At 35.4% G+C, this 14997-nt stretch overlaps 3 protein-coding genes across 4 annotated transcripts in view; 1 reads left to right on the top strand and 2 right to left on the bottom strand.

Annotated features, from left to right (window-relative positions):
- Positions 1-4272, bottom strand: part of LOC134744152 (kinesin-like protein KIF19) — a 44126-nt gene extending 39854 nt beyond the window's left edge. The window contains exons 1-2 of the mRNA XM_063677856.1: positions 3823-4272; positions 679-747 (exon numbers count right to left, since the gene is read on the bottom strand). Coding sequence (XP_063533926.1) covers positions 679-747; positions 3823-3894 — 141 coding nt within the window. The 5' untranslated portion in view covers positions 3895-4272. The remainder of the gene's footprint in view (positions 1-678; positions 748-3822) is intronic.
- Positions 4273-5326: 1054 nt separating this feature from the next.
- Positions 5327-6959, bottom strand: LOC134744155 (uncharacterized). The gene is made up of 2 exons (XM_063677861.1): positions 6799-6959; positions 5327-6247 (listed from the first exon to the last, which is right to left on the bottom strand). Exon 2 carries the CDS (start codon positions 6240-6242, stop codon positions 5499-5501), a length of 744 nt encoding a protein of 247 aa, XP_063533931.1. The 5' UTR covers positions 6243-6247; positions 6799-6959; the 3' UTR covers positions 5327-5498.
- LOC134744154 (mitochondrial dicarboxylate carrier) lies at positions 6642-13717 on the top strand. Of its 2 annotated transcripts, none has more exons than XM_063677859.1 (6): positions 6642-6786; positions 8406-8578; positions 8977-9089; positions 9536-9675; positions 10299-10506; positions 10836-13717. In XM_063677859.1, the coding sequence occupies exons 2-6, from the start codon at positions 8410-8412 to the stop codon at positions 11073-11075; spliced, it is 870 nt and encodes a 289-aa protein (XP_063533929.1). In that variant the 5' UTR covers positions 6642-6786; positions 8406-8409; the 3' UTR covers positions 11076-13717. The 2 variants fall into 2 exon arrangements, with proteins under 2 accessions (XP_063533929.1, XP_063533928.1); XM_063677858.1 differs by lacking the exon at positions 6642-6786 and adding an exon at positions 8142-8298.
- Positions 13718-14997: the final 1280 nt, after the last annotated feature.

Here is a 14997-nt window from a genome sequence, read left to right as displayed (position 1 = left end):
GTTGGGGAGGCTATCGAGTGTTTTGTTAATTGGAAGCATAAAGTGTAAGTGTTACAAGAAGTGTAAGAAAGGAATTTAGGTACTTAAGACTTAGCTTGCTCAAATATGTACTTAGTAAATGGTAAGTTTGTAATAGTTTTGACTTTGAAACTTCTAATCTCTTACATAACTTTAAGCGGTGACGTGAGCAGATACCTAGGTTAACTATCGGTCAAACATACAGTCATAATAGCACATGTCTCAAAATGAATATTGTTTTATTTATTAATGGGGTTCAATGTTCATTATTTTTTAACAGCTGACAACATTGTAAAATAATTTTATTAGGTAATAGAATCAGGCGTTATGTGTACTATCCGAAAATCCATATAAAATATTACTTTGCTAATCCGGGAGATAAGGTGGTAGTCAATTAGTACTAACCCGTTATACTTACTTGCGTATTTTTTCATGCAATTAATGTTCCCATCCTCCAAATATACGCAAAGCAATGTTTGAACATCGTAGTGGCATGGCCAGGAAAGGTACAAGTTAATTTTTCCCTTCGGGTTTGTGTGAAATTAATGCATTTCGAACTGCTTCAAACTGCCATTGCCCACCGAATATTTGCTAAAAGATCTTAACTCCGTAATGGTAAGGTTCAAAGTCAAAATAAATATAAAGAGTAAGTAAGGTTACCTTATCGCTGACCACGTGAACGATGCGGGGACCTTCATCTGGGCGCAGCGGTCGCACGCGTACCGCCACCTGCAGGTCAAGGTCGTTAGTTATCTGATGACTAGGGCGGAACTTTATCTTACAAGAATGCACTGACAGCGACGCATAATACACTAGCAGACCTTACGTCGTTGCAGTAAGGATTAAAAATGTTCAGTTAATAATATCGTCGGTGACAGACATTAATCGGTAGTGACAATGAACAATGAGTGATTGTAAGTAGATAAGTGTTTTTAGTATGCGATTATCTGTTAGGCTGCCGTTTGTGTATGCCAGATGCCTATTGAATGTAGGTACCGAACTTTGTCGGGAAATGTAACAGCAAAATGTGTGTTTGCGTAGCGGCACTCAAATATTTAGTGCAATTGAAGGTCAAGCTAATAATAAATTAGGTATAGGCGAAAATAAACACGTTTTTGTTAGTCCTATAGTTAGAACCAATGCATTTAGGTATTAGGCACCTATTGCAATTATATATTGTCATTATTGCCTACGAAGCATATTTTTGATACAATCCGGGAAAACCACAGTATCACGGCTAGGACGTAGCGCAACAAGCATAGCTTAGCAGACGTGTAAATACCTGTTTAATTTGCTACAAGTTACAGGAATAATGACCTATAACTATATGTTTTGCATAACTGTCAATTGGGGTAAATAATACCCACTGACAACACACGAAAAGCTACTACCCACACAAATTGTATCATGCAAAATCGACAATTACTTTCAATTAATCAGCTTTCGTTTTGTTTAAGTAGTCATGTCGCTAAGACGCAAAGTTTCCAAGATAAAAGTGAAAAACCGAAAAATGGGACCTTATCAAACCCCTCTCTCCCCCCGGCCCGGCACCAGGGTTACGGCCTTTTGATATGTTCACCTCCTAACTAGTTCCTAGTTAAAAATGAGCCAATTGACCTCCTCGAAATTAGCAAGCGTTGCAAAAGCAAGAGGACTTTACAGTTTTTACGAATAGAGTACAAAAAAAAGTAGGTGGTATCTATTTCCTATTTTAAATAAACAGGTATGATATACTTAAAGCACATATAGGCCAAGAGAAAGTATAGAGGGAAATGCTAGGAACAATTTAATAAATAAATAATTATTATTTTTCACTTTTTTTTATTTTTTTATTAGTGGCAGTGTTCATGACGAACGTGCACGATTCTCTAAAGAGTTTGTAAGCGATTAGTTTTAACGAGCGGGTATGCGGGTAAATGTATAGTGATGTATTCAATTAAAAAAAATAGTACATTACTACAGAGGCCGGGAAGTAAGGGGTTGCCGGCCGAATGCATATATACGGCCGAACGTAGTGAGGCCGGATAGTTATGAGGCCGACAACCCCTTTTCACGCCGATGTATGTATAGTGCTTTTCTCAAACATGCAATGAAATAAATAAAGAAATCTCCACGAAATCAAAGTTTTAATTCTAAAGAAACTAAAAGTAAACTAGGCACAAAATATAACTACCACTTGTACCTATCTTTATCACACGTGTCGTATATTTTACACATGTAGTTAATCAATTTATTACACAAATGTTCAAAGGTATATTTATGTATCTTTGATTTTTCGCCTTGTATCCTTCTGACTGTAGTTTTAGCCACATAACTAAGATTACATCGTTTTTTATGTTGATATTATGCTTCACATACATCGTTGCCTTAAACATGGAGTATAATTAACAGGTATTCATTTAATATTTTCGTCGGAACTCATATTAAATAACACAATAAACAACGCACAATAAATCCAATAAAATATAATTACAGATACACAATGAAAAATGTTCAACTTTACCTCCAAAACGATTAAAAAACCACCAACGCGTGTTTGAGTAGACATTTTTACCGCTAATATTTAAATGAAATATGTTTGTCAAAGGACTGTCTCATTTCAAACATAGACAGAGATAATCATACTATCTTTGTCTTATACTGGTACTAGCACCCAAAAGAAAAGGATGAGTATAGTTTTTTTGTTCTTATTTACTGACAAACTGGTTTGACCAACTATATTTTAAATCTGTATTTGTAGGTAAATTTGTAATTAAATATTATTGGAATTTGTTAATAATGTTTTATTTATATATTTTTTGTAAATTTGATACAAATAAAACTGCAAAATATATTAATAATCGTTTATTGTTTTTTTTAAGGGGTATTGGCAGAATGTCATTCCGAACCATAAGCAAATATTGGTTATAATTTTTTTTTTTTGGCTGAATGCCATGATGCTGTGTCTCAAATATATGTGAAATGGAAATTAAAAAAGAGCCACTTCCCGGCCTAGGCCTGCAACTTTGTATGAAATTTCATTACAGGCCCCTCGTCTAGCCGCGCCGGAGTCGTGATACTTCCCAGCCTAATATAAAGAACGTAATATCAATATTACATAGCATGTTTGAGAAAAAACACTTTGTTATACCACAGATAAAATAAAGTAATTATATTCATTTGATAGCTTATTAAAGAGGCCTACTTCGTTGAAAAATCTGGAATACTTAAAAAAAATTAAAAAATATTTATATATTTTTTAATTCTTTTCGACGTTCTTGAAAATTCATAGTTTGTACTTATGTGGTAGTGGTACAAGTTTTCTTTTAAGCCAGAAACTTGAAACTTGGTAAAAGGAGTATTATATATATGAAAATATACGAAAACTAATTTCCGTTTGCATCGGGAACGAATTTTTTTTTTAAATATTGGACTTGAAAATCTTCTAAGGGCAAACCCCAAGAGGGGTGGGAGGGGTTTCAGTTAAGAGCTTGAAACTTCGTAAGTTGTGACAGATAAATCTAATGCGTTGTGTATTTAAGCTAGTTTAATTTTTTGCTTGTAGGCACTCAATTTCTATTATATTTGAACATTTTCAATGTAGATGTAGCTCGGTATTCTAAACAGACATGCAGATAAACTTGGCACCACTGAGCTTAAAAGTGCGTATGTAGGTATGTTCATATCTACTTCTACCTATACCAGCCTACCCTAAGAAAATATTAGTAACGAAGTCCAGTAGACGCCTACGGGAATCTAACACCCGAGGCTTAGCATTTGTTTATGCAAAAAGTAGGTAGTTTTAGTGATTAAAATTGCTCTCACCATCAGCTTCTCCTCAGTGGCGGTGGGAACCCCGCCGCGGCCCTCCGGCGTCGTCACGTTGGTCTGCGTCATGGCATCATCTGTTGTTCCACTCCTGGTCACTCCCAGCCACTGCACTACACTCGCACTCGCCTACTAACAGTTTACACACACTTAATGACCCTTTCAAAATATTTTATTAAGACATCATCAATCATCATTCAAAGGTAACGAATTACGTTGACACGTAACGAATTAAATTGGAATGCATCAAACAATTTGACATGATAATTGTGGCGCGCGGTCTGCGCCCCGCGACCTCACGTGGACTGGCGGTGCTTCAAAATATAGCCTTCGTTTGGGGCGGTCGCTGGGCAACAGCTAACACCACAAATGAAAATTTCATGCGCACCGTGGCCCTCTTTATTACCTCCCAATTTTGATAGTGCGTTCAGCTTCACTAGTTTTCTTCATCTCCATTGTTTCTTCTGTAATTTCAAGTAGATAATGCTAAGACCACTACCACTATTGACTTGACTATCAGTTTCTGAAAATTTCGTCTATCAACCCACAATTTGGCCTGGCAGTTCTGCGAGCAGCATATACGCTTCTATTACGTTGACCAAGTATACGATTGAACTCTATATATATTCGAAATAACGATGCATAATCCAAGGCACACTTATACTGGTTCTTTTGAGACAAAAGCTTGCTTTCGCTGGGAATACCAGCCAACATTTGCTTACTTCTTATGAACAGCGAAACGGCGATGGTTTCCATACCATAATTATACTTTGTTCCTATTTTCTTGCGGATTGATCTGATGAATAAACTTTATAGTCAAGAAGGTCTTAGGCGTGTATGTTTTAAAAACAGTAAAAAATTCGGACCAAATAACTACGTTTCATTCTACTAATATGTATTGTAGTTCTTGAACTAAAATTGGTTTTAGCGTAACGTATAAACTTATTTTCTCGTTTACAGTAAAGCTCCTCTAGTCACGCTATATCGTAGCCTGAAACAGTTTTTCCGGTGGTTAAATGTTTCGTAGAGACGTAACGACAATGTGTCGTGATTAGTGCTGAATGGCTTAACCATACACTACATTGCTAGAAAGGTAGAAAGAAACAACCACAACACTGAGAGCTGGGCTACGAAATTCTACGCCGTAACCCGTAGCAAGCCGTATGCCGTATGTGGCGCTACGTGCGCTCAGCATGAGTCATACGCACTGAAAACCAGATAGAGATTGTATTTAACTAAAACAAAACCACATAATGTAATGGGATGTATTATAAATTCAATATACGCGATATAATCCGTTTTCACAGTTTTATTTCATGAGTAACTATCGCAGTAACCAAAGACAATATTAAAATACAAATAAATTATATTGTTATTTAAGAATATGCTACGTTTATTACCAACCATCCAACATATCTTCATAATTTCAAATACCAAGGATCTATATTAACATGATTTTATGGATAGGTTACCTAACTTAGAGAATTAAAAGCATATATTAATATCATACAGAATTTATTTATAAACATGACATGAATAATTTCCACACATTTGTTTTGGAATGGTCTGAGCTTAATTAACCTGCAATATACTGCTTATTAACATAATAATTGATAGCAATTACCTTCTGGTGTGTTTTCCCTTGGGCGGTAGACTTGAGATTAACCAACTTGTTATACAGTGCCCGGGGCAAACAGTTTAACACCTCTATCAAATAGTTTGAATAGATACCGAGAAGGTTTCATGTCAATGGTGTTTATGTGTTCATCTTCAAACTTGTGTCCTGGATACTTAATGGTTAAGTGTCCAGACACGTCAGCACTCAAGCCTGACAAAAGGTTTCTGACTTCCAGAATTGTATGGGCTGTGTGGCAAAGGAGGTTCGCCATTACATGAGTCACATCTTCTTCATGTGCTACATTACAGTGAAATAAAACAAATGAAGCTATGTTACCTCTATTTAACTGAATCAATTGATTGCAAAACTTGTTGACATTTCTAAGAGTGTACTGCATGTCAAACAAATGAGAAACACCATCCAAAATAATATGGACTACATTGTTATTCAGCTTCAAAGTTTGTACAATTTGATTTATAGAAGTAAATATATTTTCTAGTGATTTTTCTTCATTGGCCATCAAAAGGTTAACAAGTTCTTCATCTAGTTTTAAAAAATGTACAAGGCCAGCATCTACATGCTTTTGTAAATTATAATTCATTTTTAGTCCTACATTTTGGTAATGGAGAAGAGAATTATGAGTAGCTATGAACAGGACAGCCTGTTTACTTTTAATGCAGTTACCAAGTATGCAGCTAGTAATAAATGAACTATCACACCCATTGATTTCCTTAGCAACAATCACTCTGCTGGTCGTATTTTTATCCAGATGGAGACTTGATATTATGTCTGATGCCATTCTTTCTGCAACAATTATATAAACAAATAAAATATTAAATAAACAGATATACCCTTAAAGATATATGCAACACTATTTTTAACATAATGATTACTAACGACGATAAGCTACGCGCTTGCGGACGTTATTCATTTCATTCGTAACTCGCGCTCGCGACCTCGGTGTACAGTTGTACATCAGTCTCTAAATTTGTACTGGAACATAATGTCACTAAATTGAAGTTTCGTTAAGTCTTATTGTTTGTGATAAAATATCGGACGATTGGAATATAGTAAACCTTAATTTTATTATTGAAATTGCCATGGAAACGTGTTGGTAGATAAGCGTTTGAACTCGTAATTAGATCACAATAATTACCAATTAGATATCGAGTACAGAACTAAATTCTGGAATTTCTTGCGGGAAATACACAAACGGTACACTGATAAATAAGGTGAATAGTGTGACTTATAATTAATTGTGATATTGGATTATTATATATTATATCAATAGCATGTGAATAGTGTTGAATTTGAAATCATAATCCGGATGTTTAACTTCACTTGTGAGTACTTACTATGATTAAATCAGGAAATAAGTAATAAAAGCCGGTCGCTATTTTAGGAAAGTATAAAAGCACTTAATAAAGCTTTACTTTTCAGCTAAAATCTAATTATCAATAATTAAATCATATTGGATAATATATTTTAGGTTAGGTATGTTCAAAAGTTCAATCAAACTGAGATTGTAGGTATGTAGGTAATATGCTAGTAATAAAAAATAAAAAATTTGAAATGAATTGCTTGTTATAATTACTAAATTCAATTTTAATTGCAAAACGTTTAATTAAACATGGCGAAGACAATTGTAAATTAAAACGCCGGCTTGGTTTTTTTTAAATAAGTTTTTATATGTTAATATTAAGGTTCCTGAACAAAACAACAAGAAAAAGAGCTGTCAGTCTGTCACTGTCATGCATGAAGTTATTCTAAATCCGTGGGAACAGCTGTCAGTCATTGAAGTGACAAGTGACATTTCGAACTATGGAAAAGACCAACATCTACACTAGCGCCCCTAGCGGCGAATTCATACGCGTTAGCCCTCATTGTATTTTCCTTTTTTACAATAAAACACGCTAAGATAATTTATTTATTGGTAATTTTAATCCTATGATTTAAAGAAGTAATTGTATTTATAGCCCGCTCCAGACTACGCGGCGCGAAGACGCGAACGCGAGTGTGGAGTCGAATTCGCTGATTAGCGAACTAGACTCCACACTCACGACCGCGGCTTCGCGCCGCAATGAGGGCTATCGTTTTTTTGCTCACCAGTTGGCGCCTCTGTTGATGGTGGTCCAAAAGACTAGAACAGCTGTCAGGCATTGAAGTGACAAGTGACATTTGACATTTCGAACTATGGAAAAGACCACCATCTACACTAGCGCCCCTAGCGGCGAATTCATACGCGTTAGCCCTCATTCGCGTACGAGTGTGGGGGCCTGTATAGGATAGCGGAGTAGGATATATAGTTGGTCAAACCAAATTGGCAGTAAATAAGAACAAAAAAAATACACTTATCCTTTTCTTTTGGGTGCTAGTACTAGTGTAAGACAAAGATAGTATGATTCTCTCTGTCTATGTTTGAAATAAGACAGTCCTTTGACAAACTATAGCTCACTCACACACTTCCTATAGTTTGTCAAAGGACTGTCTTATTTCAAACATAGACAGAGAGAATCATACTATCTTTGACTCCAGTTTTGAGAGTACCCTTGAACAGCTGTGCGCATGACATGTGACTGTTAAACTGTCACTGTCAATGTCAGGTCAGTTGATAATGTGATAATCACTGTGATACTGTGATTGTCCACTCAGTGATCTGCACGCTTTCGCATTCCTGCATTTTAGTTATAGGATTTATTGAATTGAATTATAATTTGTGCTAGAGATATGGAAGTGAGAAAAATAACATCACACAATCATCATCATCATCATCAAGACTGCCCTGAATCGGAACTTTAGAACATCCGTCATAAATCCGTATGATACCATTTATTTTCCTGATAAGAAATTTAAATGTAAGTGTAGTAATTAAAACTCGGCAAGATCACTTTTCTTTTAGTTGCTTTCGTAATAATGACCTCGCTGAATATGAAACATGATACCTTTTTAATCTTTTTTTAAGAATAATGTCTTCAGACCCAGCCAAAGTTTCACGATGGTATTTCGGAGGTTTGGCTTCAGCAGGGGCGGCCAGCATCACTCATCCACTGGACTTGCTCAAAGTACAAATGCAAACACAAAAAGGGAAATCAGATTCCTTACTCAAACTCACTGGAAATGTTTTAAAAAAACATGGTAAGTTCTTTCCAGTCCATTCACAGAGTCAATTCAACCACTCTAATCGCATGGCTTGATATCAGGTGAGCCAAGAAATGACCTTTTGTAGTTAATAGGATTACAATAGATCAAGTATAGATAGCAGAATTTGTTAATTAAAGTAAAGATAGAATTAAAAAAAGCCATAGAAATGGGTAGGTATCATATAAATTTTCAAGCCCTAGAAGATCCAGACAGATGTGATGAGATGTGAATTTGGCTATTGACTTACGTCAGTAAGATACTCTTAATCTTTGTCTGTATTCAGCTATATTCTTTTATGTTGAAGACAGAGCCATAGCTATGAATGTTAATAAATCTGCATTTATCTCTCACAATTAATTAACTGTCCTACAAATCCATTTTACTTTTTACAGGTATTATGGGCCTATACTCCGGCATATCAGCCTCAATCACGCGCCAGCTTAGTTACTCCTCAGCCCGTTTTGGAATATATGAAGTTTCTAAACAGTACTTTGCACCAAAAGATGTAAGTTCATATATTGTCTGATGAATTGATTATTCATTTTTAATACAAAGCTAAATATATAGTCCAAAAGTTGCCTAGCGTTCAGTTATTTAATATTAATAAATTTTCCATATGACTTCTAGAGAATTTGTTTAAAAAAACAGTCAAATGTTTCTGATAACTATGTTATGTACAGTCACCACCACCAGCATGTTATGTACATTAATATCACAAAGGGTGCAATAATATCTAACACCTACTTTTTTGTAGAGCATGTCATATATGTATGCACGCTTCGTAGTGCAAGATATTATTGCAGGTGACTACAAGTACCTACCGTCTGCAACACTATTAGCCAACCATTTGTAAACCTTATTTTGTCATAACAGTCTTCTAGGATCACCTCCATTGTGTGTCATTGCTATTGCTTGCTATTACATTAAGTATTTAAAATTATTGTGTTTCAGGGCAGTGCATTACCTTTCTACATGTCTGCATTCCTAGCTGGGCTGGGGGGGTTGGCAGGAGGTCTCGTAGGAAATCCCGCGGATTTAGTCAATGTACGCATGCAAAATGACGTCAAACTCCCTAAGGAAAATAGACGAAAGTAAGTAATAATTAATCAAAATTTTACATAATATCACAATAATTAGTGCCTATACCTATTCTTCGAAATAAATAACCGTATACACCCACCCCAAACCTCTTTAATATGTCACCGGAAAAGTGCTTTGATGACTTGCACTTCTGGTGTTTGCACATGATGCATGTAGCTGGAGCAAGTAAAGGTGCAGACCATTTCCGTGAGCAGTGTGCTTAAGTTCGATATACCAGTTCGTCGCTTATATGTGGTATTTTCTATAAAAAGGGACCTTATTGTCGATGGCGCTTACGCCATTATAAACGATGCTCCGATATAAATACAATGCCGCGCGACGCTGTACGGCGTAAGCGCCATCGACTATAAGGTCCCTTTTCATAGAAAATGCCCCATATGTGAAAATAACTAGAGCAAATTCATTGCACCCGCACACTTCTTTGTAGTGCTGTTCACACGATGCATATGATATGACGCTGTAAGCAATCACAATTACCTGATGCTTTATAGGTATAACCTGCGCAATGAGGCATCATCATGCTCCTTTTCATTTGACTGCAAGCACCATCAGTTTTGAATCCAGTAAATATACCAGGATAACTAAAAATATGCGACATCCTATTTTGTTACAGTTACAAAAACGTGTTCCACGGGATGTATTCCGTAGTCCGGAAAGAGGGAGTGATGCAGCTGTGGGCCGGGGCTAGCATGAATTGCAGCCGAGCAGTTCTGATGACCATTGGCCAGCTCTCCTTCTATGACCAAATCAAAGAATTGCTTCTGTCCACTCCGTACTTCGGGGACAATATTGTCACGCATGTCACTTCCAGTCTTTGCGCTGTGGGTATATTTGCGCGTACTCTGTCGTAAATCCGTTATATAATGTATACATACCTACTTACATAATCTTCGTGGCCATTCAGCGCGATCTACTTTAACATTTAATTTATAATAACGCTGCTACTTTTTTATTTTATAGTGTATCTGAAAGAGATTTTTTTATATTCTTAACATGTATGAAAACATAGTCTTTATAAACATCATCAAATAAGTAACATTAACATTCTCCAATACTCTACTACATTTGTATTCATTTTAGATAAGAAACGATAACGTAATCTTGCAATATGAAATAAACAAGTTACATAAGTGTTATGTTTACATTTCAGGGTGGAATAGCAACAACGCTAACACAGCCGGTCGACGTGCTCAAAACAAGGGCAATGAACGCGAAGCACGGAGAAGTGAAAGGTCTGTTAAGCCTCGTAGCAAGTACGGCCAAAGAAGGCCCCATAGCGTTCTATAAAGGGTACATTCCAGCGTTTGCGCGACTCGCACCTCACACCATTCTCACATTCGTGTTCTTAGAACAGCTTAGAATAAACTTTGGATATATCAAAGGGAATTAGGTTTAATTAGTCAATGTTGAGACGTAGACAATCTGGTCCGGGAGATCCTTATCGTTTTACCTACGATTTCGGCGAAATATTACGGCGAAAATAACTGAATTTCAAAATTATTACGGTTGTCTTTATTCTTCTGAAAACCGTGGAAACTTCAAAGACTACAGGCTGTTATTTCTAAATCTTTGTAGATACATTTTAGAAGCATTTAGTGACATGAACATTATAAAATAACAGCCTTTATTTGTAATCATGGATAAGGGTAAACTATTGTATCCGAATTTCAATAGCAAATAAATAGAAACAGTAACTTTGAACGAACGAATCGAAAAAATAGTATTTTAAAGTTCTAACTAAAGTAAGTAGCCAATTTTTTTCCAGCTAATCAATTTATACATATTTATTTATTCGTAATCCGTAAGTAGCTACTTTTTTTTCTTACAACTAGCCAGTCTTCCCGACGTACCCATATTTGCTCAAAATCGAACCAAATACATTATCTTTATGATAATGTAACAACATATATACCTATTACTGAATAAATGATATGATATGATATGATATAAATCTAATGTACAATTAGGTACTTTAAGGATAATTCAAATGTTCCTATTTTTTTTATTTGAGCATACCTACACTAAATCATACTAATCACTTATAAATCGCCTATATTATTTTTATATACCTTTCACAAATATACAAGATAGATAGACACGGACGGGCATACCGTTTAGTTATTTCCATATAATACATATATTTAGAGTAGATACTTGGTATCTATTATTTTATATTAGACGTAAAAGTGTCATCCATCACAAGTGTTTAATACACATATCCTTCCAGTAGCCATACAAACAAAACAACAACCCTGTTAACTGACCATAAGTCTGGAATAAGCTAACTGCCAAGCTATGTCGCAAATATCCTGCTTATGTTATTCAATGTTAGCAGTTATAAAAAAAAACCCCCTTGTCAAAAATAACTCTATAAGAGGCTATCTTTACTATAATCATTAAATCGTCACTTACCCTACAGTACCCTACTTAGTTCGAGTTATACCTAACGCACGGAGTTACCTACAGCTCTGTCAAACAGGGGAAAAACTACAGTATAAATAAACCCGTTTATTTACCCCACCCCTTGTGAATGTCATAGATATTTACTTTTCTAACAATGGCCCTCCCTCGTAAACACTAAAATTTATTTTCTATTGGGTCTACACTGACTGTGTTTGTGTTGCACAACGACTTGTTGCCAGTTCAACCTTATTTTGTAGGGTTACAATTGATAGCACAGACTGTGCAAGTGTTATTTTAAACGTCATATAATTTCAAAGAAGTTTACATACATACATACATATAATCACGCCTATTTCCCGGAGGGGTAGGCAGAGACCACAGATTTCCACTTGCTACGATCCTGACATACCTCTTTCGCTTCCTTCACTTTCATAACATTCCTCATACACGCTCGCCGGTTTAGGGTGCTCTTGACCTGGCCTTTCTTCAGGATTTCCCCGATCTGATCAGAGAAAGTCCGCCGAGGTCTGCCCCTTCCAACTCCCGTTTCTACCTCTCCCTTATATACTCTCTTTGTTAGCCTCCTTTCACTCATTCTTTCCACGTGTCCAAACCATCTCAACATACCTTTCTCAATTTTTGTCACTACATCTTCGCTCAGTCCACACTTTTCCCTTATCACACTGTTCCTAATTCTATCTTGTAATCTCACCCCACATACACTTCTCAACGCTCTCATTTCCACTGCATTGACTTTTCAAAGAAGTTTGACTTTTAAAATAACACTTGTACAGTCTGTGCTATCAAAATCGCTGCCAACTTAGCTTGGTCTAACTCTACGTAGTTATACATACCGACTCCGCTTCTTCAATTCCGTTACCAATAGGTACGAGAGATTAGGGTTAGGGTATCCGTTTGTTTTTTGGCTAATTTCCGCAAATTAAATAATGAGAGTTGCTAACGACAATTGTTAACACGGACGGACAGATTTCTGCAACTCTACGATTGCACCTATTTTGCGTGAGAGACTAGTGCTAACGACTATAAATGTTGTATGTGTGTTTTATTTAGTTTATTAAAATGTGTGTAGTCGCAAAAGGAAATAATCTATAGAATCAATCAATCGTCACGGTATGTAATTAATTGCACAGTGACACATATATTTTGTTTAGTTTTCGTGCACGTGCACTTAGGCATTTTATTAGTTTTGACGTTAGTTTTGAGTTCATGTTACCGAAAGAGAAGAGTCGTAGAATGTATTGGATCCCATACATTTCACGACTGATCTCTTTCCGCACAGACTACAAATAATTTGCGTTATTTTATTATTATCTTATGTGTAGGTAGGTACAAAATGTGCCCTTTGGCCGAATTTGTTCATTCCTGCAGGTCATTTCATATTTGTAAGTAAATATTTTTGTTACTTAATCATGTTTATGTCAAATGTTTTTAATTTATTTTTGTTATCGTGTTGGTCACATGTTATACATTTACTTTGAAGTTGTTTTATAAAAACACTTATATATAGCCTAAGAATATTTTGATTCCATGTCTGTTAATGGTTGTTACTGAAAACTTTAAAAGTTTAGCTGATATATATGTTAAAATATATGTGTAATGATTATAAAAGTATTTCATTTCTTCAACATTCATTTAATCGCTCCCGAAGAACTCCAGCTATGTCATCAGATAAGTTTAGTATAATTAGGATCTATCTGCATTGGCACAAGGTTGAATTTCGTTTTACATCGTGATGATATGGCGCCCTAAAAACCTGCTATACTAAGTCAACATACTATAGTTTTAGTAAAACTATTCAAAAATTGAGATATTACGAGTAGAAGTGCTCAAGTCAATAAAACATTATTTTAAGACACATCACATTATATTTAAAACGAGATTAATATTCTAAAAATATACTTCAACAACAATCATTCCTCAACATAAAATCTGTAACTGTAGAAAATTATATAATGTGAGAAGACATTAATATTACATAGTAAAAAAGACAATACCCATTGGTTACTAATCAACTACCCGTAATACTCTTCTTAAGGGGATCCCATGCCCCAATGACCTTCGATTTGAATCCCTTAGTTTTCTAATGTTTTTTGTAGCTTATCATATTAACAGCAACGGATTTTAGCAATATAGTATCCTATATTTATTTCAAAGTTCATTGTTTTCGAAATATTTGGCTTCAAAGTTGAACAATTTTAGGCCAAAAAACTGGTTTTCTGGCCATAACTTTTGTGTTAATTAGTTTAAAATTAAAACCTTAGACAAACTTTTAGAGACGTCTAAGACGAACCCAAATATGTAGATTTCGTATAAGTAAGATCTTTCACAGCAATCGAGATACGAAAAAAGTGTTTAAGGTGGGGGTGGTGTGTGTCAGGTAGCCCCTTAAGTCATTTTACGTCACTGTTTTGTGAGTGAACCATATCTCATAAAAAGTTAAAATCACTTGCAAATACATATATCCCATGAAAACAAAATGTTAACTACAAGGCGCTGCTTAACTATGTATACCATAAATATATCAAACGTTTATCTATAAAATATGTTGTGCATTTACAATATATGCAGTAGTACAGTCGAGTGGGGCACATGGGGATTTCTGAGTCTATTTGGATTTATGGGAGTGAAAAGATTCGATTCTAAAGGTAATAATAGGTACACTATTGAAATAATGGGAACAGTTTTTATATGTATTATATAGGTCCCCAGGTAGCCTCACACGCCGGTATATATGTGTATAATGAGTGCGTCTACTTTGACACCTAAGGTGCCCGAACATAAGATCACTCAATTCTTTTCCGAAGGCACCTTACCTAATTAGTATCAGCGATCTAGTGTTTTAAAATTACATATAAATAGTTATCTATCAACAAAATATAAATAAATGT

This window comes from Cydia strobilella, chromosome 9 (assembly GCF_947568885.1).
Source record: "Cydia strobilella chromosome 9, ilCydStro3.1, whole genome shotgun sequence".
In the NCBI taxonomy this organism is placed as follows: Eukaryota; Metazoa; Arthropoda; class Insecta; order Lepidoptera; family Tortricidae; genus Cydia; species Cydia strobilella.
Note: the sequence above shows the minus strand (reverse complement) of the source record. Positions and strands in the feature narration are given on the sequence as shown.